This window comes from Lates calcarifer, unplaced genomic scaffold (assembly GCF_001640805.2).
Source record: "Lates calcarifer isolate ASB-BC8 unplaced genomic scaffold, TLL_Latcal_v3 scaffold_37_80, whole genome shotgun sequence".
Classification (NCBI taxonomy): domain Eukaryota; kingdom Metazoa; phylum Chordata; class Actinopteri; family Centropomidae; genus Lates; species Lates calcarifer.
Genome location: NW_026118159.1, coordinates 88245 through 116111, shown reverse-complemented (window position 1 = coordinate 116111; position 27867 = coordinate 88245). Strand labels below are relative to the sequence as shown.

Below are 27867 nucleotides of genomic sequence, written 5' to 3'. Positions count from 1 at the left end.
CAGTGTGTTTGGTTAGATCAGATCAGATAAACTTTATTTATCCCACTTGTGGGAAATTTAAATGTTACAGCAGCAAAAGACAAGAGTCTCTGTAATAAACAGAAATGTGCAGTTTATAGTAATATAGGAAAATGGTGATAATCAGTGAGGTAGATGAAGTCTGTGCAAATAAAGTGAGCAGAAAGTGGAGTCCAGAGTTGCAGGTTTATTGTGGGTCAGTCTGGTGTTGTACAGTCTGATGGCTGTTGGAATAAATGACCTGAGGTAGCGCTCCTTCTTGTTCTGTGGATGCAGCAGTCTGTTGCTGAAGGAGCTGCTCAGGTCTCTCACAGTCTCATGCAGGGGGTGGGAGAGGTTGTCCATGATAGACGTCAGCTTGGCCCAACATCCTCCTCTCACCCACCTCCTCAGTGGAGTCCAGAGAGCAGTCCAGGACAGAGCCCGTCTGACCAGCTTATTCAGTCTCTTCCTGTCTCTCTCTGAGGATCCACTGCTCCAGCAGACCACTGCATACAAGATGGCAGAGGCCACCACAGAGTCATAAAAGGTCCTTAGCAGTGACCTGCACTCTGAAGGACCTCAGTCTTCTCAGCAAGTGGAGACGACTCTGGCCCTTCTTGTACAGGGCGTTGGTGTTGTGAGACCAGTCCAGTTTACTGTTGATGTAAACACCCAGGTATTTGTGCTCCTCCACGATCTTAATGTCCAAACCCTGGATGTTCACCGGTGCAGTAAGAAGTGACTTCCTGCTGAAGTCGATCACCACCTCCTTCGTCTTGCTGGGGTTGTTGTGCAGATTGTTCATTACACACCAGTCGACTCCCTGTGCTCCAGATCGTTCCTCTGAGAGACAAACCCAACAATGGCTGTGTGGTCAGAGAACTTCTGGAGGACTGTACTGTACCCTGCAGGGCCCCCGTGCTGCAGACCACCACATCAGACACACAGTCTGTTGGTGAGGTAGTCGGTGGTCCAAGCAGCCAGGTCACAGTCCACTCCAGCTCCTTCCAGCTTCCCCCTGAGCAGAGATGGTTGGATGGTGTTGAATCCACTGGAGAAGTTGAAGAAGGTGACCCTCACAGTGCTCGCAGTGTTCTCCAGGTGTGAAAGGCATCTGTGCAGCAGGTAGATGACAGCGTCTTCCACACCAATGCCAGGTCTGTAGGCAAACTGCAGGGGATCCATCACATCACTCACCAGGTGTTGGAGGTGGCTCAGGACGATCCTCTCCATTGTCTTCATCAGGTGGGAGGTTAGGACTACTGGCCTGAAGTGTTCTGGCTCACTGGGATGTGCAGTCTTTGGAACTGGGACCACGCAGGATGTTTTCCAGTTTCAGCCTCCCTTCATCAGCTCACATCAGATCAGACTTTAAGGTGTTTCTAATGACTGTCTGATCTTAAACCTTATATTCCATCCTGTGCCGTAGGGCCTTTTCCTGTCAGGCCTCCTTCCTCTGGAACAACCTCCCTACAGACATTAGACTGTCTGACTCTGCTGAGGCCTTTAAATCCAAACCTCAAACTCATCTCTACACCTTCACTTTCAGTCAGCACCTTATTCTCATCAGGCTTCTACCTGTTACTGTTCTACCATCAGCAGGTCGGCTCAGTCTCAATGAACCAACTCAACTCAGGATTTAGTCAAATCCATGTTGTCCTGCTGATGAGATCACTGCAAACTGAAAACCACTGCATCACTCTGACTCTGTTTCCTCCCTCAACAACATCAGTCTCTCTCTCTCTCTCTCTCCATCGTTCTTTCTTGTAGGTTTTTCATCTCTCTCTCCTCTTCAGGTATTTCTGCCTCTGGAGCTGTAGAGTCTGATCTGTGATGACGTGTCTCCTGCTGCTCCTACGATCCTGCTCAGCACCTGAACATGTACCTCTTACCATCTTAGCTCTGGTTCTGCTCCAGGTTTCTGCCTCTTAGAGGAAGTTTTTTCTCTCCACTGTCGACCAGTGCTGCTCATGGTGGAACTGTTGGTTCTCTCTGTAAATAACAGACAGAGTTCAGTCTAGACCTGCTCTGTATGAACACTGTTCTGAGCTAACGTCTGAACAGATAAAAACTGAGCTTCATGTCTCATATTCAGCATCGTTTCAAAGTTACAGCTAAAACTCATGGTGACTGATCACATGTCTGTACAGGAAATAAAACATCATCATTCAGCCTCTTCTTTAAAGTGGAAACACAACAACAACACTGAGGACTTTTCTTTTTAACACACCACAAACACTTTTCCACATCACAGGAAGGGTTGATGTGGTTTTATTGTGGCGGGGCCGAGAGCATCCTCACCTTCAGAATAAAAGCGTGGTATAAAAACTCCTCAGCACGGGACAGGAAACGTCTGGACAACACGGTTCAAACTGCATCAAAGATCAGTGAGGACTGGAACACCAGAGGACAGAGGACTCAAATACAGGACTCTGAGACACTCACTGGGTTCAACAACATCAGTCTTTACTTTCTGAAAGGTTCAGTTCACAGGTGGGCAGTGAGAAGCAAACTGTGTACGATACAATACAATAAACTTCCACACATGTTCATTTACAACAACACAAGCTGATATTTCTCTTAGTGTTAGGCCCACACCAGGAACAACACCAGGAGACCTCACAATGAACAATCAGTGTCCCTTAGAAAAATAACCACTGTTCTATGAAATCAGTCTTTGCTTGTTCTGCTCTATTTTCTGTCTGTACTTGAGTTTCTACCACCACCCAGGGCAACAACAGCCGTCCATCCAGGCTCCCAGGAGTGAAGATGGTGAAGAAAGAGGAAACATGAAGAATGGTGAAGATGGAGAATCAACATGATGAAGATCCCCTGAAGGCTGAGGAGGAGCTGATGATGGCTGTTGTAGCTGCTTAGCTAGCACTAACTCACCGTGTTTTCCAGTAGAAATGCTGTTTAACAGGGAACTGGCAGAAAAACTCTCCACTTGCTCTTCAACTTTTTACTCGCTCGTTACCGTTACTTTTATCAGACGGTAACTGACGTTTCAGCAACTTTCCTTCACAGGAGCTAACAGCTATTTCCATCCCGAGCGAGTCTCCGTCTGTCAGAAAAAGCTCGTCACCTTCACTGACTTCACTCTCTCCAGTTGGCCGCTAGGTGGCGCTAATGGACCAGAACAACATATTGTCATGTCCTGTCTGGTCCTTAGACTGATAATCATAGCTCAGACTCCCTGACGATACCTGCAGCACAGACACCTGACAACACCTGCTCCTAAACACTACAACAACATGTTAGAGTCCAAATCACACAGCTGATCCACATGTGACATCACTGATCAATACTGATCAATACTGATCAATAGTGAGTCCTCAGACTGTGTGAGAGTCAGTTGGACTCAGAGTGAAGAAGACGTTGACAAAGCGTCCTCCTGTCTTCATCCATCATCCATCAGCTCCTTCACTTCCATTTTCTCTCTGATCCAAAGTCAGATTGGATCAATAATCAAAGACTGATCAACAGACCAATCAAACTGATTGATCAGCCATCAGAGGAGTTGGATCAGTGGAGCTCCTTCTGTTCCTGATGTCGACTGTTTCATCTTTGACCTGAGTTCTCTCTGTAGAGGAGACAGAAGACAGTGAGACAGAGACAAACAACTAGAGACAAACAACCAGAGACAAACAACCAGAGACAAACAACAGAGACAAACAACAGAGACAAACAACCAGAGACAAACAACTAGAGAAAAACAACCAGTGACAAACAACCAGAGACAAACAACCAGAGACAAACAACTAGAGACAAACAACTAGAGACAAACAACTAGAGACAAACAAACAACCAGAGACAAACAACCAGAGACAAACAACCAAGGACAAACAAATCATTCTGACCTTTGACTTTGAGCTGCACTGTTTTCTCTCTCATTAATTTTCCTTCCTTGTCGTAGACTCTGCAGGTGTATCTTCCTCTGTCTTCACCTGTGGGTTTTCTCAGGATCAGACTGAGGTCTCCAGTTCTCAGCAGGTCTTTCTTCACCTCTGTTCGGTCTCTGTAAAGACGATGCAGTTCCTGAGGCCATTCAGAGCCGTTCTTATACAGGTAGAGCTTCCTGTAACTGCTTCTCTCCCACCACACCACTCTGACGTCTTGAGGCAGGTCACCTGTGGTTCTGCAGGGCAGCTGGACAGACTCCACCCCCTCCTCCACCTCCACCTGTTGGACTGAGAGGACAACAAAGCACATCATCAGCTGTACAGACAGCAGCAGCAGTTTGTCCTCACTTTATTGAAGGAGGACAAAGTTGTAGAGAAAGCTGAAGGACAGAACCAGATCAGAGCAGAAGGTAACAGGGGACAGAAATCTAGAAACTAAAACCAGGTCTTCAAGCTGTTGGAGATGATCAGAGTCTTGATGGAGACACATCAGTGACATGTGTGGACATGACTCAGGTGTGTGTGAGCGGCAGCTCAGCATCCTCTTCCTGTTCACTGGTCACCTTGATGTGTGTGTTGATGTAGTTGATGTGTTGGATGAAGCTGTCCATACTGGAGCAGTGCAGTTTGCTCAAAGTGTCGTCAACACATCAGCTCCACATGTCAGCTGAGCTACAAGCTGGAATCAGCCTCTTCCTGTTGTTAACCACCTGTCATCACATGACTGAGCTCACAGGATCACACCTGAGCCGTCTCCATGACAACTCAGCTAACTCCATCAGCTGATGAACACCTCTGACCTCTGACCTCTGACCTGTATCTACAGCACTGACCTCTGACCTCTGACCTGTATCTACAGCACTGACCTTTGACCTGAAGCAGCACCCCCTTCTTCATCAGGATGTTTCCCTCCCTGCTGTAGACGGTGCAGGTGTAGGTGTCTGTGTCCCAGTCTGTGGGGTGTTTCAGGGTCAGACTGAGGTCTCCAGGTCTCAGCAGGTTTCTCTTCATCTCTGTTCGGTCTCTGTAAAACTGGTTCTGTTCTTCAGGTCGGTCAGAGCCGTTCTCATACACATGGACCTTCCTGTAACTGTCCATCCACTCCACTCTGACGTCTTTAAACAGGTGAACTATGGTTCTGCAGGGCAGCTGGACAGACTCCACCTCTGAATCCACCTCCACCTTGTAGACTGAGAGGACAACAAAGCACATCATCAGCTGTACAGACAGCAGCAGCAGCACTGATGCTAACAGGACCTCACTGTCTCATCCTTCTGTGTCTCATGTTGGTGGAGAACACTCAGTATTCAGACACAAGAAGCTCCAACAGTTTGTTTGAGGACCTGGAACAACCAGGTGACCTGAGCTCACCTGACGTCTGACACACCTCTGACACAAACCAGTGGAAACTAGTTTCTACCTGAAGACATGTTGGATTCTTCAGGACATTTGGAGCAGTTACCAAAGAAGGAGTCAGAAACAAAGCAGGAACAAATCAAATGAGTCAATCAGTCAGAAGTGGACTCATCAGGAGAAACATATGAGTCACTGATTAGTTCTCTGTTTGTTCCTGATGTGTTACTGACTCTCAGTTAGAGAGAGCGTCTGCCTCCACAGTCAACGAGCCACAAGAGGAAACATCTTCACCATCAGCATTATGGGTAATGTAGGAGTAGAGACATACCTGACATGAAACACTGTCGAAAATGGACCAAAAGACCCACAGCAACAAGAACCACAACCAGGAGACCCAGGAGACCTTTGGCCCAGGATGGAAATCGTTCTGTGGACGACAGGAACATAAACAACAACATGACCTCTGACCTCTGACCTGTATCTACAGGAGGTGTAGGTGTGGTTTGTTGCTGACCTTTGACCTGCAGCTGTACCTCTGACCGTCTCCGTAGTCCTCTAAAGTCTCTGACGGAGCAGGTGTAGGTGGCGCTGTCAGAGAGCTGGAGGTTTGTCAGGTTGAGGCTGAGGTCTCCAGTGTCCAGAGCGTCAGTCTTCATGGACGTTCGGCCGCTGTAACGCTGGTTCTGCTCTGTCAGTTCATCACCTTCCAGCTGACGCTGGTGGACGGTTGAAGGACTGAGGTCGGAGCGGCTCCACACCACTGTGGGCTCGTCCAGGTCAAAGGTGGGAAACTCACAGGGCAGCAGGACAAAGTGGTCCCCCTCCACCACCTCCACAGCTGAGGCATGCTGGGACACTGTGAGGACACACAGACAGAGAGGGTCCATCTCAGCAGCCTCACTTCATGTCTCATTACTCCTCCATCCTCAGCTGACCCAGAATTCAGTCTGGTCCTGTTTGGACACTGCAGCTGATCAGGCTGCTCTGAATCCACATCAGCACAGTTTAACACCACTGACTCTTCTTCCTCTCACTGTTCACTTTTCACTGGTTTTCTGACTCTACATCCTGTTAAAGTCACTGTTAACTGTCTGAACTCCTGTCTCCTCTCCTCTTTTCCTTCCATCTGTCCATCATGTCCTCAGTAGGAGGGACTAACACTCAGTGCAGAGACAGGACTGATGGACATGTGGAGACAGTTTCTGGGTCAATGACGTGACGCTCAGTTTTTGTGTGTCCGTAAGGTTTTGGTAAATTTAAAAAGCTCAAATTTAAAAAATCAATGTATAAATGACTTGCATACAGTCTTTATTTTAAGGACCTGGTCTAAAATTTCTGGTTTTAATAAACAATAAGAGAATTTTAGAGGGGTTTTTAGCAAAAATGTCTAAATGGTGTAACCGCAAAAACTTGTACCAAGTAATTTAACATGCTTAAAAAAGGTTTAAATGTAAATAAAACATCCCATCAAGTAGTTTGGCATAATCTTACACGATCACTGTTTTATAGTAAATAAAACTAAGCTAACAAAATTATTTTGAGTATTAACATTAGTTTGGGGAAATCGTGTCACGAACTCAATTTACTGAAATGTCAGCATGGTGTAACCACAGTTCAAGGAGCCCTTTTGTTAATATTGTTTATCATATCATGTGACAGGAAGTGTTATTACACAGAAGGACTCCTGACAAGCCTAGCTGCTGCAGGACAAGGTTAGCTGCTCTCTTAAAGATGAGATAATTTGACATTTGTAGAGCGTGGTCACATACGCTTGAGTGTACATGTCAAATGGTATGACCTCAGAAAAATATTTAAAATTCATGATATTTGTAAAAATGAGTATTTACTTGAAAAATTATGTTTGAATTGTTCAGACCAAAGACATGTGCATCTATAGGTGTCTATGATAATTCCTGAGAAATTTGATTTTAAGTTGAAATGTCAAGTGGTGTAACCGGTTACACCACTTGACTTCTAGTACAAACCTTTCCGTTAGAGGCCTGTTCTTTTAAATATCAGCAGTTTATTATGCTGATTAAAGGTGCAACATGAATAAGTTACTTATGCACAATTGCTGAACATGAAAATAACTGTAAAAGGCCTAAAACTCCAATAAATTATAAGAGAAATGTTATAAAGATGAAAATTTACATCTGGGCAATAAAATTCAATAAATTTCTGCTTTATCATAATTAATATAATATAATCGAGTCTTTTTTCTATCATTAGATGCCTTTTTCAAGTTGTAATGTATTGTGTAGTTACCAGGAAGGAGAGAGGGAAAGACTAAAAGCACTCTAGTAGCTGAGCTTTCCAAACAAAAGCCGGAGAAGATGTGGAAAAAGTGGAGAGAGTACCAGAGAAACTATAGAAAAAAGAAAAAGGAGCTTGCTGATGTTCTCGACTTAACTCCACAATCTGTGGACATTTCAGTGAATGAGGAAATTCAACATCCAAATAATCCTGAGCCTATGCACAATCACCTTTCCAAAAAGCTTTCCACTTTAGTGGCAGCTGCAAGCAGGTTACAATCCACACCTGTGTAGTGTATGCAGCCTCATCAACCTTCTTCCATGCCACTCTCTCTAGCTCTACCTGACACGGGTAGAACGTGCTGTATGGGCTCACATGGAGCCTGTATTGAGAGATGTCATAGGCAAGTGTAACACACCACCCACAACTCTATACGTTATCAGTGATGGACCAGTGACCCAATACAGAAACAAGAAAAACTTTCCTGCTCAGCACAGTGCCTTTCCTGACTGGTTTCAGATCACTTGGAACTTCAGTGACGGCAGATACAGCCATCTGAAGTGGCACTGATTTGCAAAGAACTTACTGAAAGTTCAGTCATCTAACATAAAATGCTACTGGATATCTGAGGAAGCAAAATTTGCAAAGTATGATGAATAAGTGCCAGCGAATGTCCCTGCTGTGAGGGGTACGCTGAAAGTTCACCAAGTGACCTCTGAAGAGCCATCTGTGATTCAGTGGAGGGAACTTTCTTGTTTCTGTGCGAGACCTGGTATCTGCAAGTGCTATTATTCAACTGTGGTAGATTTCCACACCCCAACATAAAACCTTCCCTCAACGTCTACTGACGGTTAGCAGGATTTGAAAGGCAAGTTTGTTCTGGTCAGATATGAAAATAATCCTTTTGTGGAACATGTTCTGCAGGTGATTGGAGAAGAAGTAGAAGTGAGCTGCATGCAACAGCTGGGCGGGAAGAATGTCTTCACCTGGTCTCATCCACCTGACCTCATATTCTATTATGAGTCAGATGTGCTGCACATAATCTCAGAGCCAGAGCCTTTGAATTCACGTCATTCAAAACTGTGCTGAGCTGTCGCATTGAAATTGTTTTCTGGACAGTCAGGTTTCTCCCACATCCCCCACACCTGCTTGCTCTCTCTTACTTCAGTAAGTTCAGTTCAGATGACCTTGTTGACTGTCATTCTTGGTTTTCTTGGTCAATTTCTTCAAGAAACAATGGCCTTTGGCTGTAGGGGTGGTATTGTCAATTGGTGTAACCACTTAGCGTCAAGTGGAGTAACCAGAATTTCTTTTAAAAATATAAAAATATGCAGTTCAGTTATTGTGGAATGAATAATATTCTCTATTGCAATGTAATGATGTGTTTTTCCACAATTTTTAAATAATTTGTCAAAAATTATTGAGAAAACTGAGGTCATTTCAGCCTTGTGTTGACCTCAGTACTGTGAAAACGGCTCAAATTTAAATTTACCGATTATCCCAATAAAATCCATTGGCATGTGGTATTTTAAAATCAAATAATTACTTTTATGAGTACACATACAAACACTTTAGATGTATGAAATATTCAGTATTCTTCATTTTGTTGCGGTTACACCATTTGACATTTTCAGGTGTATTCAGTCTTTCCTTTTGTTAAAAATGTTGTAAATGTCATTTCAAATGACATAAAACCAACATGAACACAAAATATACATTTTAACAAACCTGAGGCATACTTTCAAAACATGATTTTAAAAGATTTTTAAAATTGTCCTGTGGACAACCCTTATTTGTCACTGACCCTTCTACACATGAGACAGAGAGAGTGTTTTTCAAGCTGCAGGGATTTAATGCTGAAGAACAGACCTGAGGACAGTCTGACTGAACAGTCTTCTACATCCAGGATGACTTCATACAACAAACACATGCTGCCTTTAACATGTTTGTTGGTAGAAAACATCGTCATGGATCAGTTCCAGAGGATGAAATGAAGGTTAAAGCAGAAAGACTAAAGAGCTGCTGCAGTGTTGGATCAGTCAGATCAGAGGGACCAAGGTTTTCTTACCGTGCAGGAGGATCACAAACACCACCAACATCTTCATCTTCCTGGAAAAAACTCCAACAAAGTCCCCTTCAATCAGCTTCTTACTGAACTGACTAAGGCTTCAAAACCTCCTTCAGGACTTCAGTTCACAGCCACTGCTCACTGTCCTCCTCCTGATAATCTACTGACGCTCAGAGGAAACTTTAGTTTCTCTTCCAGCTGCAGGGAAGCTTTTTATTGACGACAGGATCAGAGTTCAGGTTTTACAGCTTTACACAGACAAACAGAGGTGTGGAGGTGGAGCTGACGGAGGGAGGAGGGGCGAGCCGTGCTGTGACATCACACAGGTGTGAAACGGGAGGAGACGTGACAGAGACGGACGACAGAACAGACTCCAGATCAGCTCAGGTGTTAGAACAGAGGACGTTGACCTGGACACAAAGAGCCTGAGGCAGCTGAGACACACACACATTTCCAGCTCATACTCCACTTCAACTGTCGTCCTACCAATCACTCATGACAATAACATGTACACAACAACACACTCACATCACACTGACACTGTCAACACATCAGTCTGAGATCACGTCTGATTCTAGTCTCATTTCTGGAACAGATGAAACTCCACATTCACTCACATTCAGTCTTTGTGATTGTCAAGTCCAACAGGGTTTTCCCCTGTGGACAGAGTCAGACTGTGTGTCCATGACAACAGGTCTGGATCTAAACTTCATCTGAAGACCAGAGAAAACTCCACAAGGAGAAAGTCAGTGACTGTGACACAGTCTCTGAAATCCCTCTAAGAGCCATTAAAGCCTGGATCTGTTAGAACCAGTGCTTCATGATGCTCCACACACTTTGTGATCATCTGTGTGAACTGACCTTTGACCTCATGTCAGCGTTTCCACTTCAGTCAGCTCTGATCAGCTGCTGTCAAGTGAAAACTGTCAGAGTTCAGAGTCTGTTAGACCGCCTCTCTGGGATCAAGTCCAGATCACCTCAGACCTCTTCTGAGGAAAGAGGAGGATCTTCAGTTTCCTCGTTCCTCAGACCTGTTGGTCCAGTTCTTATCAACATGAACCAGACCTTTAGTTCTAAAACCTGCTCAGGTCTAAAACCCTTGATCCAGTTGTCGAGCTGAAAACCAGCAGACTCACAGTGACTGTGTGGAGCTGTGAGGCTGCGTCTCACTGTGTCTCTCTGAGACAAATGTGTCTCAGCTGTTTGATGGACACTTTGCTGTTTTGCTGCATTTTGTCCTGAATGAAGAGAAAAACATCAAACACTTTCTGATCTGATCAAGAAATGAAGGAAATGAATTCCAGAGGTGAACAGGTGAGTTCAGAGGAAAGAGGAGGAGCTTCAGTTTCCTCCTTCCTCAGACTAAACACCTGATCCAGGTCTTTCATCAGTTTCCAGTGAAGCAGCTGTTTGAATGTAGAGAAACAGGCTGAGCAGCTTCACACTTCTCTTCATTGATTGGACTCTGTTTCCATGGTTACAGTGCAAACAGGACGTTTAATGCTGCACATTCACCAACATGTCAACAAACAGAGTTCATAATAAACAGGCTCAGGTCCACAGCTGAATGATGCTCCCTGCTGAAGTCACTCAAAGCATGATGGGAACTGGAGTTTAGAACAAAAAAACCAAACCTCAAACTCATCTCTACACCTTCACTTTCAGTCAGCACCTTATTCTCATCAGGCTTCTACCTGTTACTGTTCTACCATCAGCAGGTCGGCTCAGTCTCAATGAACCAACTCAACTCAGGATTTAGTCAAATCCATGTTGTCCTGCTGATGAGATCACTGCAAACTGAAAACCACTGCATCACTCTGACTCTGTTTCCTCCCTCAACAACATCAGTCTCTCTCTCTCTCTCTCTCTCTCTCTCCATCGTTCTTTCTTGTAGGTTTTTCATCTCTCTCTCCTCTTCAGGTATTTCTGCCTCTGGAGCTGTAGAGTCTGATCTGTGATGACGTGTCTCCTGCTGCTCCTACGATCCTGCTCAGCACCTGAACATGTACCTCTTACCATCTTAGCTCTGGTTCTGCTCCAGGTTTCTGCCTCTTAGAGGAAGTTTTTTCTCTCCACTGTCGACCAGTGCTGCTCATGGTGGAACTGTTGGTTCTCTCTGTAAATAACAGACAGAGTTCAGTCTAGACCTGCTCTGTATGAACACTGTTCTGAGCTAACGTCTGTACAGATAAAAACTGAGCTTCATGTCTCATATTCAGCATCGTTTCAAAGTTACAGCTAAAACTCATGATGACTGATCACATGTCTGTACAGGAAATAAAACATCATCATTCAGCCTCTTCTTTAAAGTGGAAACACAACAACAACACTGAGGACTTTTCTTTTTAACACACCACAAACACTTTTCCACATCACAGGAAGGGTTGATGTGGTTTTATTGTGGCGGGGCCGAGAGCATCCTCACCTTCAGAATAAAAGCGTGGTGTAAAAACTCCTCAGCACAGGACAGGAAACGTCTGGACAACACGGTTCAAACTGCATCAAAGATCAGTGAGGACTGGAACACCAGAGGACAGAGGACTCAAATACAGGACTCTGAGACACTCACTGGGTTCAAGAACATCAGTCTTTACTTTCTAAAAGGTTCAGTTCACAGGTGGGCAGTCAGGAGCAAACTGTGTACAATACAATACAATAAACTTCCACACATGTTCATTTACAACAACACAAGCTGATATTTCTCTTAGTGTTAGGCCCACACCAGGAACAACACCAGGAGACCTCACAATGAACAATCAGTGTCCCTTAGAAAAATAACCACTGTTCTATGAAATCAGTCTTTGCTTGTTCTGCTCTATTTTCTGTCTGTACTTGAGTTTCTACCACCACCCAGGGCAACAACAGCCGTCCATCCAGGCTCCCAGGAGTGAAGGATCAGACTGAGGTCTCCAGTTCTCAGCAGGTCTTTCTTCATCTCTGTTCGGTCTATGTAAACCTGGTGCTGTTCTTCAGGTCGGTCAGAGCCGTTCTCATACACATGGACCTTCCTGGTGTCTCTGTCCATCCACTCCACTCTGACGTCTTTAAACAGGTGAACTGTGGTTCTGCAGGGCAGCTGGACAGACTCCACCTCTGAATCCACGTCCACCTTGTAGACTGAGAGGACAACAAAGCACATCATCAGCTGTACAGACAGCAGCAGCAGCAGCAGCAGCACTTCTGACTTTCCTGATAATCAACTGACGCTCAGAGGAAACTTTAGTTTCTCTTTTACCTGCAGAGAAGGTTTTCGTTGCTTTAAATCTGGGGTTCAGGTTTTACGTTTCATTACTGGGACATAAAAGTAGAACTGGAGTTTGACCTTGGCTGCACAATACTGCACAAGTCGAGTGTGTATACGAGCTGTGAAGTTTCTGTCCTAAAGTAGAAGATGAGTTCAACAGTTCTCATTACATGAAGATCCAGTTCAATGCACCTGTTCAATAACATTTAATGATATGGGACAGGTAAATGTGAATCAGTAGAGATGCCTGTTATGACACTGAGTAGTTAATACTCAGTGAGGAGGAGTATTTAGCTCTAACCACAGTTTATTCTTCATATCCTGAAGAACTTTCTGTGGCATCACAGCAAATAAATGTTGAACTTTAGCTGAGGTCACTGCTCTTATCGCTTCACACGTTTATCTTCACCCTGCACCTTCAGTCTGACACACACACCCACAAACACAGAGAAAACGGCCAAGAAGAAATGTAAAAGTGAAGGAACGAAAAGACAAAAATAATGAGAAACCTCAGCATTAACTCCTGATGCAGTTTCCTTTTAAATGTGTAAAGTTACACAAATGTTTGAGGTTTGTGTCTCGTTGCTGTCGGCACCTTTTGCTGCTCTGCTTCATGTGACAGAGACATTTAACAGGTTAGACAGGAGGAGGCAGATGCACAAAATCAACAAAATATACTTCAAACAGGAAGTTTGTCCATAAAAATATTTTTAATCTCTTCAGTTTATTATCTACAAAATCATACAGACATCAACTCACTATTTAAATGCATTCAATGATGTTCTCTGCAGAAAACAGAAGAATCAAACAAGGCAGAAGTGTGTTGTTTTTTCTTTATGTTATAATTTACATTTTTAGTCATCTAAAATCTTTAATTAAAAGATTTCTGTTTCTATGGTTTAATTATATGTGGTTTAAAAATATTTCTGAGTTTCAAGTTCAAAAAGTTTTTTTTTCCCCCAAATGGACGAAGAGCAGTAACATGTAGAGAGAGTTAAACTGAAGTGGTGCTCTATTTAATAAAATCAACACAGTGATACAAAACGCACATGTGGCTCTACAATAAGGCTTCATGTGGAGAGAGTTTAGCTTCCCCTGAAAACATGTCATGCCCTGAAAAGTCAACAGAAACTGAGAAACAAAAAAGTACTTCTAACATTCATCAGAAAACTAAAAATAAAATGTTTCTGTAGTTTGTCCTGAGCGCCATATTGACTGACTCTTCAATGTGAGTTAATGCTACATCCATGAAAACATAAAATCATAGTTTGACCAGAGTAAGAACAAGAACTCAAACCAGTTTTCTTTGATTTTAGACAAGTTAGACTTCTTGTTGTTTCCACTGGTCAGTTTAACTGTGATAATGAAAAAGCATCTGGTGTTCCACAGGTTCAATTCTTGGACCTTTAGTTTTTCGCCTGACTAGCAGCAGTCTGGCCCAGATATCCATAAACACTGGAAGGATCACCATGAAATTTGGTACAAACATTCATGGTCTGTAGGGTCTTAAATAACAGATGAAACGGCTCTTGTGTGGAAAGATATTACAGAGTTTGACAACAGGCCATGATCAACGTTCGCCAATTTTTGTCTTACTTAGAGAAGCTTTTATGTTTTTACTGGTTGATGGAAAACAGTTGAAATAACAAACTATCTGGTGTTCCACAAGGCTCAATTCTTGGGCCTTTGTATTTTTTGCCCAACTACCAACATTATGGACCAGATCTTAACAACTGTTGGATGGATTACCATGAAGTTTGGCACAGACGTTCATGATCTTTAGTGTCTTAAATAACATGAGTAAAGCCTCTTCTGTGGATTAATATTACATAGTTTGACAAGAATCTGTTCAAAACCTCCACTGTTTTTATCCGTTGATAAAACTAAAACTGTTGAAACAACAGAAATTGTCTGGAATTTCACAAGGATCAATTCTTGGACCTTTGCTTATTTGCCCAGCCAGCAACAATATAGTCCAGAATAAAGTTTCTAGGAAAAAATACTGGATGGATTACCATGAACTTAGGAACAAATGTTCATGGTCTTTAGTGTGTTATATAACAAAGGCATAAAGGCTCTTTTGTGGTTTAATGTTACAGAATTTGAGGAGAATCTGTCCAAAAACCTCCAACTTCAAGAAAGTTTTCATGTTTTTATTGGTTGATTTCAAATTGTTGAAATTATTATATGCCTAGTTATTAGGCATTCTACATGGCTGAATTTGTGGGTCTTTGTTCTTGTTCCAGATGAAAATATCTTTTAAAAAGAAAAAACTAGATGGATTACCATGGAAATTGGATAATTACAAAGGAATAAAAGCTGCTCCGTTGATAAATGTTGCATAGTTTGACCAGAGTCCGACAACTTAAATTGCTTTTTCTTTACCTTAAACATTCATGTTTCTGTTGTTTATTTTAAATCTGCAAAAAATAAAAACTGTTCTTGGACCTTTCAAAGTACTACTAGATGGATTTCCATGAAATTAGGTACAGAAATTAATGACCCTCACAAAAAAAGCTCTTCAATAGATTGAGACAGCTTTTAACTGATGGTAATTTTATTCTATTTTTTTCTGTTTTAAAATGATCTAACTGAATTAGCAAGAATTTATCTACTTATATGTTTTTGGACAGACATTTGTTTAGTTTTTCTTTTCTTTTCTTTTTTTTTTTATAGAAACCATGTGAAGTTTTATGAAGTTTGACCTCAATGGTTTCACAACAACTTGTGTTTAGACTCAAAAATTGGCTGAAGGAAAGTCTACTACGACAACAGAAATGACTAAAACATGTCAGAAAATGAGCAACACTTGCTTGAAAATTCTCTCTCTACACACTCAGGGCTACATGAAGTGCTTTGGAAAACATCAAATGGTTCGTGTTATGTTTTTGGGGGGTTACACGAAGAATTAGCCAGAAAATGTTCTTTCACAATGATGAAGAGTTTCTCCAAATAATTAGCAAAAATATTTCCTGGGAATCACAGGGTCGGAGCTTTGGGAAGCAGCAATATGCAGGACAGATGTGAACCATAAGTTTCGCTCTGAGGCCTCACAGTCATCATTAAGATGTCAGTGTATTTCCATGTAAAGTGATGATATTGTCGCTCGTGACTTTTTTCAATTTGGGGTTTTATGAAAACAGGAAATGAGTGGGGATTTACAACTTTCATTTTAACACCTCGCTCATCAATTCTGACCACTTCAGTGTCATTTTCTGAATCCCAAAGACACGCCCATGGACTTTTATTTTTCCTGTGTGATTCCTCTGTTATTGGCCTGATTTATACTCATGCAACTCTGTTTTCAATTCAAGCATGGAAGGATTTGTCTTCCTGTCTCTTAGGTTTTATTGGGCACAAAAGTCTTTGAACATCCATTTACAAGGCCACTGTTTATTTATTGGTTTAGGGAGGCTGTCTAGTGCGGTTTCTTTTTTGTGTTTGGGATCGTCAAATTTATGAAATACTTTTTTGTACCAAGATCACGAGTTTCTCAAAGAACCAAAAGTGGTCAAAGGTCAGAGAAAGAGTGGCTGATCAATTTTCCTGGAACCAAAGAACGGCCACATTAAGAGAGAAGCGCCAGGAAAAAGTTAAAAATCCAAAGAGGAAAAAAAGCAAAGGGGATTTTCTGTTTTTCTGATGAGAGCAAACTGCAACAGCGTGAGGAGGAAGATTTGGGGGTGGGGGGATGATTCAGAGGAGGTGGGTAAGATGAGTTTTCAGCCATGACGGAAGCTGCAGCCTCAGCCTGTTTGCAATTATAGATAAACAGACTGGAGGCCAGAGAGTCGGTCTGGTGGAAGGAGACACACATTCCTGCGGGGTGGCGAACATCGGAGCCGGGTCGCATCGAGGTGAAGGATCCGGGGGAAACCAGGCGTTGGGCCTGTTGGACCTGAGGCCTGAGAGCATGTGTCTCCTCTGATATCTGACTGGAGCGTCTTGTCGCCGTGGTGGAGACTTTGTTTAGCCTCCGAGGGAAAACCCAAACCACCGCTCTCTCCTCTCAGGGAAGTCAGAGGCATATTCTGGAGGGAAATCTGCACGTTTGCCTCCACGAATGCCCTCTGTATCTTCGACATCCAACCCTCTGGGACGGAAAATCTTTCACATGATGGTGATGATGGCAGGCAGCCATTTACCAGCTTTTAAAAGAGCTGGACCACACCGCAATGACTGTGGTGTTCATGTTGTTAAAAGGACTGTTCTGTAGATCAAGGGCTAAAACTTGAAAAAACAACAAATCTCCTGCTTATACCATAAAATCCTGACAAAATAACTGGAGGTTTATTAACCAGTGTCCCCTCAAAGGCCATTTAGTAGCTGTTTTGGAGCTTTCAGTCATATCACAGAAGTAGATGGATGGAGATTTAACGACTTCTCATCCATGTTGGCTCAAGAGTTGAGCTTCAAAGTTCATTCTTATCCTTGGAAGAAGTAGTTTAGAAAACAGAGTCTCAGTTTAATCTGCAGGAGTTTATGAAGGCTGGTGTTTTCAGCTGCTTTTAGACATGCACTGCAAACCCAAACTTTTCTAGACAATACAGGGCGTCTCTCTGTGTGAACGCAAATGTCCAAATCAGTTGGACTGGACATTAAACAAACTTTATCCTGCCGGCTCCAGACAACAGAATACTCCGGACAACGTTTGGACCGGATTCCCTGCGCGTTGTCCGGAGTTCATATGTGAGAAACGGCTTTAAAGAAATTCATGATGAGTGCAAACGAGTCTCCGACGTCTTTACTGCAGAAATGAACCCGAAAGGAAAAACAGTCAACAGCCAAGAATCACAGCTGACACAGATAAAAGACTAAAGTCTGAAAAACACTGAGTGTCAGAGAAAATGATTGTGATGCTTCAGCAGTGTGACAGGAGAGACTGAGAGTCTGAGACTGAGAGACAAGAGACTCTAATGTGGGTTTGACTTATTACTGTATTTCATGTTTCACTTATGTAAGAGAAAAGGCCTCAGTGGCCTCTGTTCGTCTTGGCACAAAGGTTGGTTTGTGTTTCAGATTCTGTACGATGAGTAGACAAGTTGAAGTTTTTGTCAGTGCAGAGTTTCATCCGGCAACATTGGAAATGTCATTGAGCTGACAGCTTCTCCTTCTCTGTTGCAGTTTGCTGAGGTTTTCTGAGGTTGCTCTGAGTAACTTTGTTTTTTCAGGTTCCATCTCCCTCTAACTGAGAGAGAGTCAGCAGCTTTAACTGCTGGAATCAGACCCAGAGAGTTCAGAGTGAAGCTGAACTGTAGATCAGTTAAAAAGTCATTAAAAACCAGCGTTCATCTCTGATGTCCAGCCAGGAAACTGACACACCGTTCGTCCATTACATGAAAACTGTCTCTGCCTCTGTACGTTTTATTCAGAGGGGTGAGAACGGTGCAACAGGCTGAATAAAAGGAGCATTTGTTTTCAAACTGTTCTTTCCAAGGTCAAAACTGAACATTGAAGCTTTACTCATTAAAATTATTTATGGTGGTGTTTTATTGGACAGTTTCCTGAATGTTCTCTTTTGTTTGTAATCTGTGCCAAGTCTCACATGCTGCACCGAGGCTGATTTGTGAATTTGGGCTGTACTGACTGACTTGTACATTATAATCTTGTTTTCTTTGGACGCAATCTGAGCTCCCAAGAAATATTCTCTCTGACATGATCCATAAATGATCTGTCTGTGTTTGTGTTGAGGTAAAATGTCCTTTGAAGCGTCACTTTCGCTTTCATTTCTTGTTGTGAAGTGCTGTCATGAGTCTGTTTCCCACACCTCTCACCCTCATTAACCTCCTCTTCCTTTCAGTCTCTCAGTCCACCAGTGATTTGAGGTCAGGCAGTCCTTTCAGCTTCAGGTCCAGGAGCATCTGACCGAAGGCTTTACCCTGAGAAAAGACAGTAAAGAATGAAAACTGTGCTCGTTCTTTGGAGCCGAACATGTGTTTGAGTTCACACGTTGTGTGTGTGTTTGAACTTTATGGGTCTGAGCCTGGATGTGAAGTGTGTGTATTAGCACTTTGTGAGTGTGCTGCGCAGTAACTGTGTGTGTTTCTTTGACGTGCTGTGGATTCCAACGAGGCGGTAAAAAAAGTTTATAGGAACAAGGATGGAGAGAAACAAAGGAGGAGGGTGAAAAGCAGAAGGAGAAAGTTTTAAAGAGGACAAAGGACACGTTTTCACTGAGACATAAAAACACTAAACCTCTCCTTCTTTGTCTGTTTGTAAAAATCTATATAGTTTGTTCTTTCCATCCATACCACTGATGTCCTCTGTCACCTGGCCTATGTTTTAATACAGGCTGGTTCAGGGGCTGATGCCGCAGTTTCAACTGTGAGTGTTGACGAGTGGCGTGCACTGCATGCACTGTACGTAAACCTGCAACAGAGGTGATGAAAGAAAGAAAATAAAAAGAGGAAAAAGAGAAGATAAAGCTCCTGAGTTACGAAAGAGTGATAATAGAGGGAAGTGTTCTCTTTTAGAAAGAAGAAGTGGTTCCTGGGAAACTGCAGAACAAACAAACTCCACTGTGTCTGTGGCGTTTCAGAGACAGGACCTTTAATCTAACTGGGACATTTCTGGATTGAGAGGACACTTTGAGAAGACTGAGGTGAAGCCTTGGTCTCAGGGTTCAGGTTACAATGAGGGGTTAAGCCTTTAGGCTGCATCAATACGCTTTGTCATCACTGTTGCTACGACTGAGAAACCCACATTCGCTTCTTGATTCTTATCATTCACAACATCCCTTCCTGTTTCATCACGCTCTGATCACATGACCCATTTCAGCTTCGACTACCAGCAGTGAATGCAACACGGTTAACAGATTACAAGTGTTACCGAGCTTGGTGTCTTTGCTAGCAGCTGTTGTGCAGTTAACTCCTGCACTTTACAATGATACAACAGGAAAACTGTGATCTGTCGAGTTATCAGCGTCCATTTGTGCAGACACAGCCTAAGTTGTGGTGGTTAAGATCATTTGGTCAACAAATGTCCTCACAACTGTAGAAAGACCAACGTCTGAGTGTGTGTGTGTGTGTGTGTGTGTGTGTTACCTGGGGGTCGCTGCGTAAGGACGCCACCCCTCCTCCACCCAGTGAACTCTGCAGGACGAAGTTGAGGCCGTGGATCCCCGGCAGAGTGAACCTGCAAACCACAAAAAAAAACACAAACCAGTAACCACGGCAACACAATCCTCCACACTTTAAAAACCACAAAGTCCAACAAATTTACACACACACACACACGGAGGTCTGCTGCAGCCTGGCACCATGTGTTGGTATGAGGGTTTATTGCACACTCACACGTAAAGTGTGTGTGTGTGTGTGTGTGTGTGTGTGTGTGTGTGTGTGTGTGTGTTCAGTTTGATCTGGAGGTGTGTGTTCCTGATGTGTGTGTGCTCTTTAGCTTGGTATGCAGTGAAGTGTGTGAGTAAAAGTGTGTGTTTGTGTGCCGTTGCACAGGTGGGGGAAGGGTTAAACGTGATCATATGTAAAAGCTGCGAGTGTGTGTTTGTGTCTGTAAGCAGTTAAATGTGTGTGTGTGTGTGTGTGTGTGTGTGTGTGTGTGTGTGTGTGTGTGTCAGGGGCCTCCCGCCGGGTTAACGAGCGTTTGGAGGTGCACTAATGAAGCGTCTGCGGCGGCAGGGAGGCGTTTCAGGGTGTGAGAGGAGATGCAGATCAGCGAGCTTTACGGCCTCCATCTCTTCATTACGCTAATCGCTAACACGCCGCGCGGCTGAGTCACCGCTCTGACACGTCCGCCGGCTGAACACGTGCTCGGCCGTTTCCCACAATCCTTCATCCGTTCATACCTGCGGATTCACACCTACACCTCCTCAGCTGGGTCACCGAGGAGCTGCTCGCCTTGGCTGAAGGATTCTGAGAAGTTTGGTAAACAGTGACACCAAGTGGCCACAAGTGGTAATTACAAGGTGTCCGAACATTAGCGTCTATTTATTTCTGGTGACACACAGTTGACTAAAACAGAGGCTCAACTTACGACACAAAGGAAGTGCATTTGCCACTGCGCAACCAAAGCAGAAAGAGGACAGAGCTCATGTTTTCCCCAGAAGATATTGGCAACTTTCCCCAGGTAGAGGAAATGACGGTCAAGAAGAAAAAGAAAACCTGCATGGTGGAAAGAGGCAAAGAAGACGAAGGTTGGACTGGAACTTTTCTTCAAGGACCGACCACGAGCATTTGTCCTCAGTAGTCCCTGTGGCCCGACTATGGAGAGAGCTCCGGGACATGGGAGGGTTCAAACCAAACTCGTGACTTGAATTTGATTCAGGGGTAGCCAGTGGAGGTCAATGAGCAGCAGAGTGACCTGTGACCTTTTAGGTTGATCAGAGGCCAGATGTGGCGCCACATTCTGGACGATCTGTAAGGGTTTCACTGTCTGTTAAGGGGCAAGAGATAACCATGGTCAGTACCAAGATTTGGGTGGTGTATTACGACAGGAAAGGTCTGACAGTTCATATGTTTCAGATTCATCAGCTGTAACTCGGCTGTTTGACAGATTTTCTCTACATTTCATATCTGCGGTTAAGACGTCGGGAGACGCTGTGAACTTGTTTTCATTCGTCATGAATTTATTTCCTGTTACAGCAGCTTCAGAGACTCCTGCAGGTTAAACTGAACTAACCAAACACTGTAAAGGCTGATTAACTTAATTTAAATAGAACATCTGTTGTGATGAATGGAAACATAATCGTATCTTCCTGAAACATGAGACAACCTTCATTTTTAAGAACTGGACAATCTTTGTCTCCATTTTTTCTTCATTGAATATATCCTTAGGTTTTCTGTGAGCGTTGTGAGTAGTCTGATATAGTTTACCCTCCATCAGTCAGGTATATGTTATCTCACAGGAAGTTAATCTTGGTCTGTGAGGAAAAAAACAACACTTTTGTTTGGAGTCAAGCTGAACATCCAGTGCCTCCGGCTGGTGAACGACAATCCCCTGGTTTGTATTACGTCTGCTCCGCGGCGTCGTCACAAAACGATTACCTCGGAGGAAGGCCGCCACAGTCAGTAATATTTACAGTGTTGTGTCTTGGTTTCAGGGGACCCTGTGTTCCTGGTTTCTCTCAGTCAGTTGTGGTTTTCCTCCTGACGACAGCGTAATGGGCTGAACCACAGCTGTCCTTCAGTGTCTTCAGCACTCTGTTAAATCTTCGTCAGTGTGGTATTTGTGGGATTTGAAAATGGAGCCGGCAACATGGTTAAGATGTTTTAAATAGGATTTTAGATTTCCTCTGGTCGTCACAATATAACAAACAGCTGTGCAATGTTATGCAATCAACAGACAACAGATCTGCAACGATTATATAACCTTCAGGAAGTGGATCTGACGATTATTCTCATGACTGATTCATCTATAGGATTAATGTCAGTTTTTAATGTTTTCTGTCTCGGTTGGATTCCTGGATTCCTCACAGTGACTCCACCAAGAAATAATTCCAGCACAAAACTCCACCTAAAACCACAACATGTCATTTTTACATTTGTTTGTGTACGGAATAAACAATGACTTATAACATGTTAATCAGGGAGTTCTGCAGGAGGTGGATTCGTACAGGGTCAGACTTCTCTGTTACCACCTCCAGGCTTCAGCTGCGTAGTTCTTCACATCTAACTCGCTGCAAGAACTAAATGTATTTATCAAAATGGAATCAGTTTTATGTTATTGAAAGGAGGAAAAGAAGGTGTTTGGGAAAATATTGATAATGCTTCTTTTCTCGAGGAGACGTGGGCCTGCTTCTATAAATGCTACCATCGAGTCCTGCACCAGGTCAGTGTAAAAGAGGATGTGGTTGTGTTTGCGTGTGCACTTCTGATTCAGACAAGTGAGGACTTGAACCTCCTCCACCCAGCTTACAGAGATTTCAACACACACACACACACACACAGCAGCGGTAATTATCAGCTGTGGTTGGTGTAATCACTGTCAGACGTCGGCCTTCAGCAACAAGACACAGCAACAGAGCGGGAACACGGCGAAAACAAGACACACAATCTGCAGGCGAACAGATCTTAGTCACGATCAGGCCTGAGAGATGTTGTTGCCCTGAACACAAACACAGAGGAAACGCAGCTAGCACGAAAACCACACCGACCTCCTCCACGCTTGTTTTCTCCAGCAGCACGACTCCTCACTCTGTTTGACTAAAGGGTTTTTAATCCGGAGGTCACAGTGAGTTCGTCTGTGTCCTGTTTTTCATAAAGTCCAGATTTCAACTCATCAGCTGATTCCCTGTCTTCTTCTTTACCAACAAAGGCCCAAACTTTTCTCTATTGTTTATCTACTGACCTTGTTTGAATTAAACAGGCAGTACGAGGCTGCTGCATTTAAAGAGAAAATACTGTATCTTTCCAATTCAACAGTTCAATAATAAAGAGTTTTGTTTTTGTACTGATATATAAAGATGTTTCTGGATCTTCCTCTTGAATAAAAAGCTCTGTCTCTGTAGGAATCCTATCATCATGTTGTCACTTACAATAACAAGATTTTTGTCATTGAAACATGGAAAATTTGATCCTTTAATACTTGTCTCACCGTGTGACGGCGTTCTGAACTCCCGGCTGGATGAGGTGGGAGAAATATTCCTCCACCACAGAAGAAGTCAGGTGTTTCTTCAGGTAAGGGAAGAAGAGGGGATGACGAGCGATCACTCCTGAAGAGAGAGAGAGAGAGAGAGAGTTAAACATCACTATCAGCCTCGGACGTCCTCCCTCTCAGCTCAGCTGTTGTTTTTCTCACCGATGTTGGCCGAGTCTCCCTTGTCCCCGCTCCGGGTGTAGGCCAGGTCCTCCAGTCTGTAGCTGTGTGGTCCGCTGGGCAGGTCTGGACAGAGACCAGAAAACCAGAACTGCCTTGAAAATGTGTTTGTTTGGCTCAGCTAACAGCAGCAAAGCACAGAGGGAAAACCCTGTTTTCACTTCCTCCATCTGTTCAGAGGTGTTTATTTATTGTGCAGGTAGAGTTCGTCTGGATAAACAAACTCAATCTTCTCCTGCACAAATAAAACAACTTAAAAAAACACTTGCACGCTTCAAACATGAATTTAAAAACCAAAAAACCTGAAACCAGAATCTATTTTTGCCAAGAAATCTTCCCGTTTTTGATTTGTGAGCTTATTTGGTCAAAATTCTAATAATCAAGGACTCCACAAACCTGTTCAAGGAACCTTAAAATGCCCTCAAGGACCATCTGCACCCCTCATGGAACCCTGAAACTCCTTAAAGACCACATGAGTCTTATAAAGGACCGATGCCTCCTCAATAATCACACAAGCCTTCTTAAGGACTCCTGGAACCTCCTCAAGCACCATTTGACCAACTCAAGGACAATTTGAAGCCTGTCAAGGACCAACAGGACCTGCTCAAGCACTCCAAAAACCTCTTCAGGAACTCCTAAACACCCTCAAGGACCATTAGTTACACCTGCTCCCACAGACACCAGGGTCCATTCATTTTTTGCTCATTTTTAATGTCTCTCATTAAACTGATTGTGTTTCTGTGCAGATGCTCTCATCAACCGTGAGGAAGAAGAGGAGAAATCACAGCTTGAAGCTGCTCAAGCTGATTTTTAAAATAAGACCAGGTGAATAAATATTAAAAGCAGCAGCTCCGTCGCTTTTCTTCCTTTATCTGAGTGTTTTTATTCTCTTGGTTTGGTTTTTGTGCTTGGAGAGGCCTTCCTGTTTGCAGCCAGGAATGTGAAGGTGGGGGAAGAAGCCAGGACTCTGTGTGTGTGTGTGTGTGTGTGTGTGTGTGTGTGTGTGTGTGTGTGTGTGTGTGTATTGTGCAGGACCATGTGAGGGAAGTGTTGGTGAAAGGGTGAAAGGAGGAGAAAGTGGCACAGCTTGTTCTTCCCTGGAACAAGAGACCCACAGTTTGTGTGTCGACTGTTGTGTGGTTGTAAACTGGACATGGAGCACCACTGCCCCCTGCAGGCAGACACCAGGAACACATCTATCTGGTGTTGAACTCATCGTTCTGTTCATTAATCAGGACTTTTTTAGAGAGCAGTAAATAAAGAGAAAACCGATTCTACTCAAGCACCATGTGACAATACTTCAAGACCTCAAGGACCCCCTGGAACCTCCTCCAGGACCATTGAAGCCCCCTACAGAAACACGAGAACCCCTTAGTCATTCATGGGCAATTTGAGGCCATGCAAGTATTCTTGGAACCATTCTGAACTCCCCAAAACCTCTTTAAACAAGGACCCACCAAGGGACCACTCAAATTACCTTAAGAGGCCCATGGAACTTCCTCAAGGACCAGAAACCAACTGAAAGCCTCCTGAAACCTCTTCAAGGCCCTACTGAGCCACCTCAAAGACCTACATAAATTCCATAACAAAGTTTGAGAGGCCTTGAAGACTGCCCAGAACCTCTTCAAGGTAAGGTTTTACACCCTCAGCACTCTCAAGGACTTTTGGAACCCCTTCAAGGACCATTAACAATCCCTAACTGCTCAAAACTTTCAAGGCCCCACTGAATCTACCAAAGGACCTCCACAACCTGCTCAAGGACTCTTGTCTTGTCTCATCTCGTCTCGTCGTACCTGTGTCAGGTTCATCCTCTGCTGAGGTGGGCGGGGCTTCCTGCTCAGGTGTGTCTGGCCCCGCCTCTGAAAGTGACTCCACCAGCTCCCCGCCGACGTGAACGTCCACCTGCAGAGAGATCACTGTCACTAACACCTGTGGCTCTGTTCCTTCACAGTTTGGAGTCTGGACGATGGAAACTGTTCAGATTCACAAAACATTCAACAATCATAAGGCAGACTAAAGGTTTGTGGTTTTCTTTAACTGAGACGAGACCGTCTCTGCTGGATCTGGACTCCCTGAAGGGTCCAGGATATTTAACCTGCAACATCATGTGTCGGCTCTCTCGGATCGCGTCTTTGAACAGTTGACAAACAGCGATCGAGCTCTGATCTGAAGCTTCTCTCAGAGTGAAATAAGAGGTCAAATCCTGCAGCGACGCTTGACATCTGACTGACACTGTGTTTTTCAGATTCTCTGACTCACTCAGTTCCTCCTTTCTTCGAATTCCCAGAACAACCAAGAAGTGTTGAGACAGCTTTAATAAAAAAACGTTTTCAGCTCTGACTCAGATCAAACTCACCTTCAGCTGAGACTTTGGGTGTAAGAAGAAGAACGGCTTCAGAACAGGAGAGCTGGAAAACCACAACAACAAAACAACCAGTGAAAATACAACGACGTTATTCACAGAGACAAAACTGACACCTGACGCTTTCTTTAATATTTCAGACTAGAGTTTTGTTGCATGAGGGTGAATTAAAACTTCAGCTCCCTGAGAATAAAAACACAGATTTCAAACTCACACTCGGGGACGTCCGCCCACTATACCGGTGAGTCCAGGAGCTGTGAACGTGGAAACAGTGAGAGAACAGGGAAGGAAGAAGAGGAGGCAACAAAACAAAATAACGTTTGCAGCTTCAGCAGGTTGCAGCAGCTGCTCTGAGATCAGCTCAGCTTCTTGTCCTACGAACAGTTCAACAGCACCGACGGCATGAATCAGCAGACTCCCAGGAGTCAGTCTGAGTTCACGTTCAGTGTGTCAGAGAGTGTGTGTGTGTGTGTGTGTGTGTGGTTGAGCTGAACTCGTCGCTATAAACAAAACTAAAATCTGGTCCAGGAGGTCACGACCCTCCTTATCTGAATACTCCCTCTTTACTGTGTCTGTGTGTCTGTGTGTGTGTGTGTGTGTGTGTGTGTGTGTGTGTGTGAGGGAGAGCTGCATGACTTCATGTTTTCCCGCAGAAATGTTCGGGCCTGAAGGCACCGAGGACAAATCCAGGTCATTAATGGATCCTTTAAGTCCAGACCTTTTCTTTGTGTTAGCAGAACAAACCTCTGGCCTGGACGGGTTTGTTCTTCAGGCTGCGTCCTCATTGGCTGACGAGTGTGTTTGTTTTGTTTTGTTTTGGTTTGAACTTTGAACTGTAAAGGTAAATTTGATATTTAATAAGTGTTGTTTGATTGTACTGACACAAACCTGAGTCCAGAAACACCTTGTTAACCTGGTGATTTATTGAATGGACTTTGGTTCAGTTTTTGATCCCCACTGGATGAATCCAAACATCATTGGTGACCTGACGGCTCCACCCGGAGGTCAGAATGTCCACTTGCATATTAGTGCTACAGGAAGCTGCAGCAAATATAAAACCTGAAACTTCTCCGTTCAGCTGCGTCAGGAAACTCACATCTGCAGATTCCCTGTTTTGTCTGATAAACAGCTAAAAGAGACGATGTTTAAATAAAGAGTGTGTGTGTGTGTGTGTGTGTGTGTGAGTGTGTGTGTGTGAGTGTCGTACCCATGCCGGTCCCTGCAGGAGCGATTTCTCTGGAGAAGAGTTCGAGAGCTTTCTTCTGTTTGTGGTGGACGGCCATCCAGATCACTGCCTCTCTGCAGCCCTGCACACACACACACACACACACACACACACACACACACCACACACACACACACACACACACAACACACACACCCCATCAGGTTAAGGTGTGAAGTTGTTCATCGAGGTGGTTCCTGAAACCTGAACCTGTTTAACTTCCTCCAGCAGAAAAGGAATTTAAGAACAAAGGAAAGAAGGAAGGAGGAGAGAAAGGGAGGGAACAAAGTGCAGAGGAGATCAGTGGCATGAAACAGGCTTAACTCTGATTCTGGTGGAGGAGAAATTAAGGATGGATGGAGGGATGAAGAGAGAGTGTGGAGGGAGAGTTCAGAGGCTTGAAACAGGATTATCTGTGACTCTGACCTGCTTCTGCTGCAGAGGACAGAGAGAGGGACGGACAGAGGGACGGACAGAGGGACGGACGGACGGACGGAGGCCGAGAACAGAGGAAAGTTTTTCTTTAACAGTCATTGTGTTTTGGAAACACCTGCTGTCGGTTCCTTCAGGTGAGAGGTGTGTGTGTTACCTTGCTGTGAGCGTTGGCACCGTAAGTGTCCTCTGCTCCGAGGACCTGGACGTTGACGGAGCTGAAATCCTCCAGTCCCAGCTGCTTAAACATTCCGC

The 27867-nt window shown here is 43.9% G+C and overlaps 2 protein-coding genes across 6 annotated transcripts in view; both read right to left on the bottom strand.

Annotated features, from left to right (window-relative positions):
* LOC108874667 (uncharacterized) overlaps positions 1-9843 on the bottom strand; it is a 121113-nt gene extending 111270 nt beyond the window's left edge. The window contains exons 1-5 of the mRNA XM_051069532.1: positions 9580-9843; positions 5773-6114; positions 5587-5685; positions 4769-5092; positions 3861-4190 (exon numbers count right to left, since the gene is read on the bottom strand). Of these exons, the coding sequence (XP_050925489.1) occupies positions 3861-4190; positions 4769-5092; positions 5587-5685; positions 5773-6114; positions 9580-9616 (1132 nt within the window). The 5' untranslated portion in view covers positions 9617-9843. The remainder of the gene's footprint in view (positions 1-3860; positions 4191-4768; positions 5093-5586; positions 5686-5772; positions 6115-9579) is intronic.
* LOC108874780 (uncharacterized) lies at positions 662-27867 on the bottom strand. 5 transcript variants are annotated; one of them, XM_051069541.1, is made up of 10 exons: positions 27770-27867; positions 27163-27262; positions 26170-26209; positions 25950-26001; positions 25387-25495; positions 23576-23659; positions 23372-23489; positions 19867-19957; positions 18591-18702; positions 662-1992 (listed from the first exon to the last, which is right to left on the bottom strand). In XM_051069541.1, the coding sequence occupies exons 1-9, from the start codon at positions 27860-27862 to the stop codon at positions 18628-18630; spliced, it is 762 nt and encodes a 253-aa protein (XP_050925498.1). In that variant the 5' UTR covers positions 27863-27867; the 3' UTR covers positions 662-1992; positions 18591-18627. The 5 variants fall into 5 exon arrangements, 4 of the variants coding, with proteins under 4 accessions (XP_050925498.1, XP_050925497.1, XP_018518835.2 ...); XM_051069540.1 differs by lacking the exon at positions 662-1992 and adding an exon at positions 10688-11695; XM_018663319.2 differs by lacking the exon at positions 662-1992 and adding an exon at positions 12149-12696.

Bases quoted from the DNA above. Each gene is read 5' to 3' on its own strand.
- LOC108874780 (XM_051069541.1), bottom strand. From the start codon at position 27,862: ATGTTTAAGCAGCTGGGACTGGAGGATTTCAGCTCCGTCAACGTCCAG. The intron at 26,210-27,162 runs GTACGACACTCA...CCACGTTCACAG, and splicing joins TCCTGCAGGGACCGGCATGG to CTCCTGGACTCACCGGTATA. The intron at 18,703-19,866 runs GTAACACACACA...GTCTTTTCTCAG, and splicing joins CCTTACGCAGCGACCCCCAG to GGTAAAGCCTTCGGTCAGAT.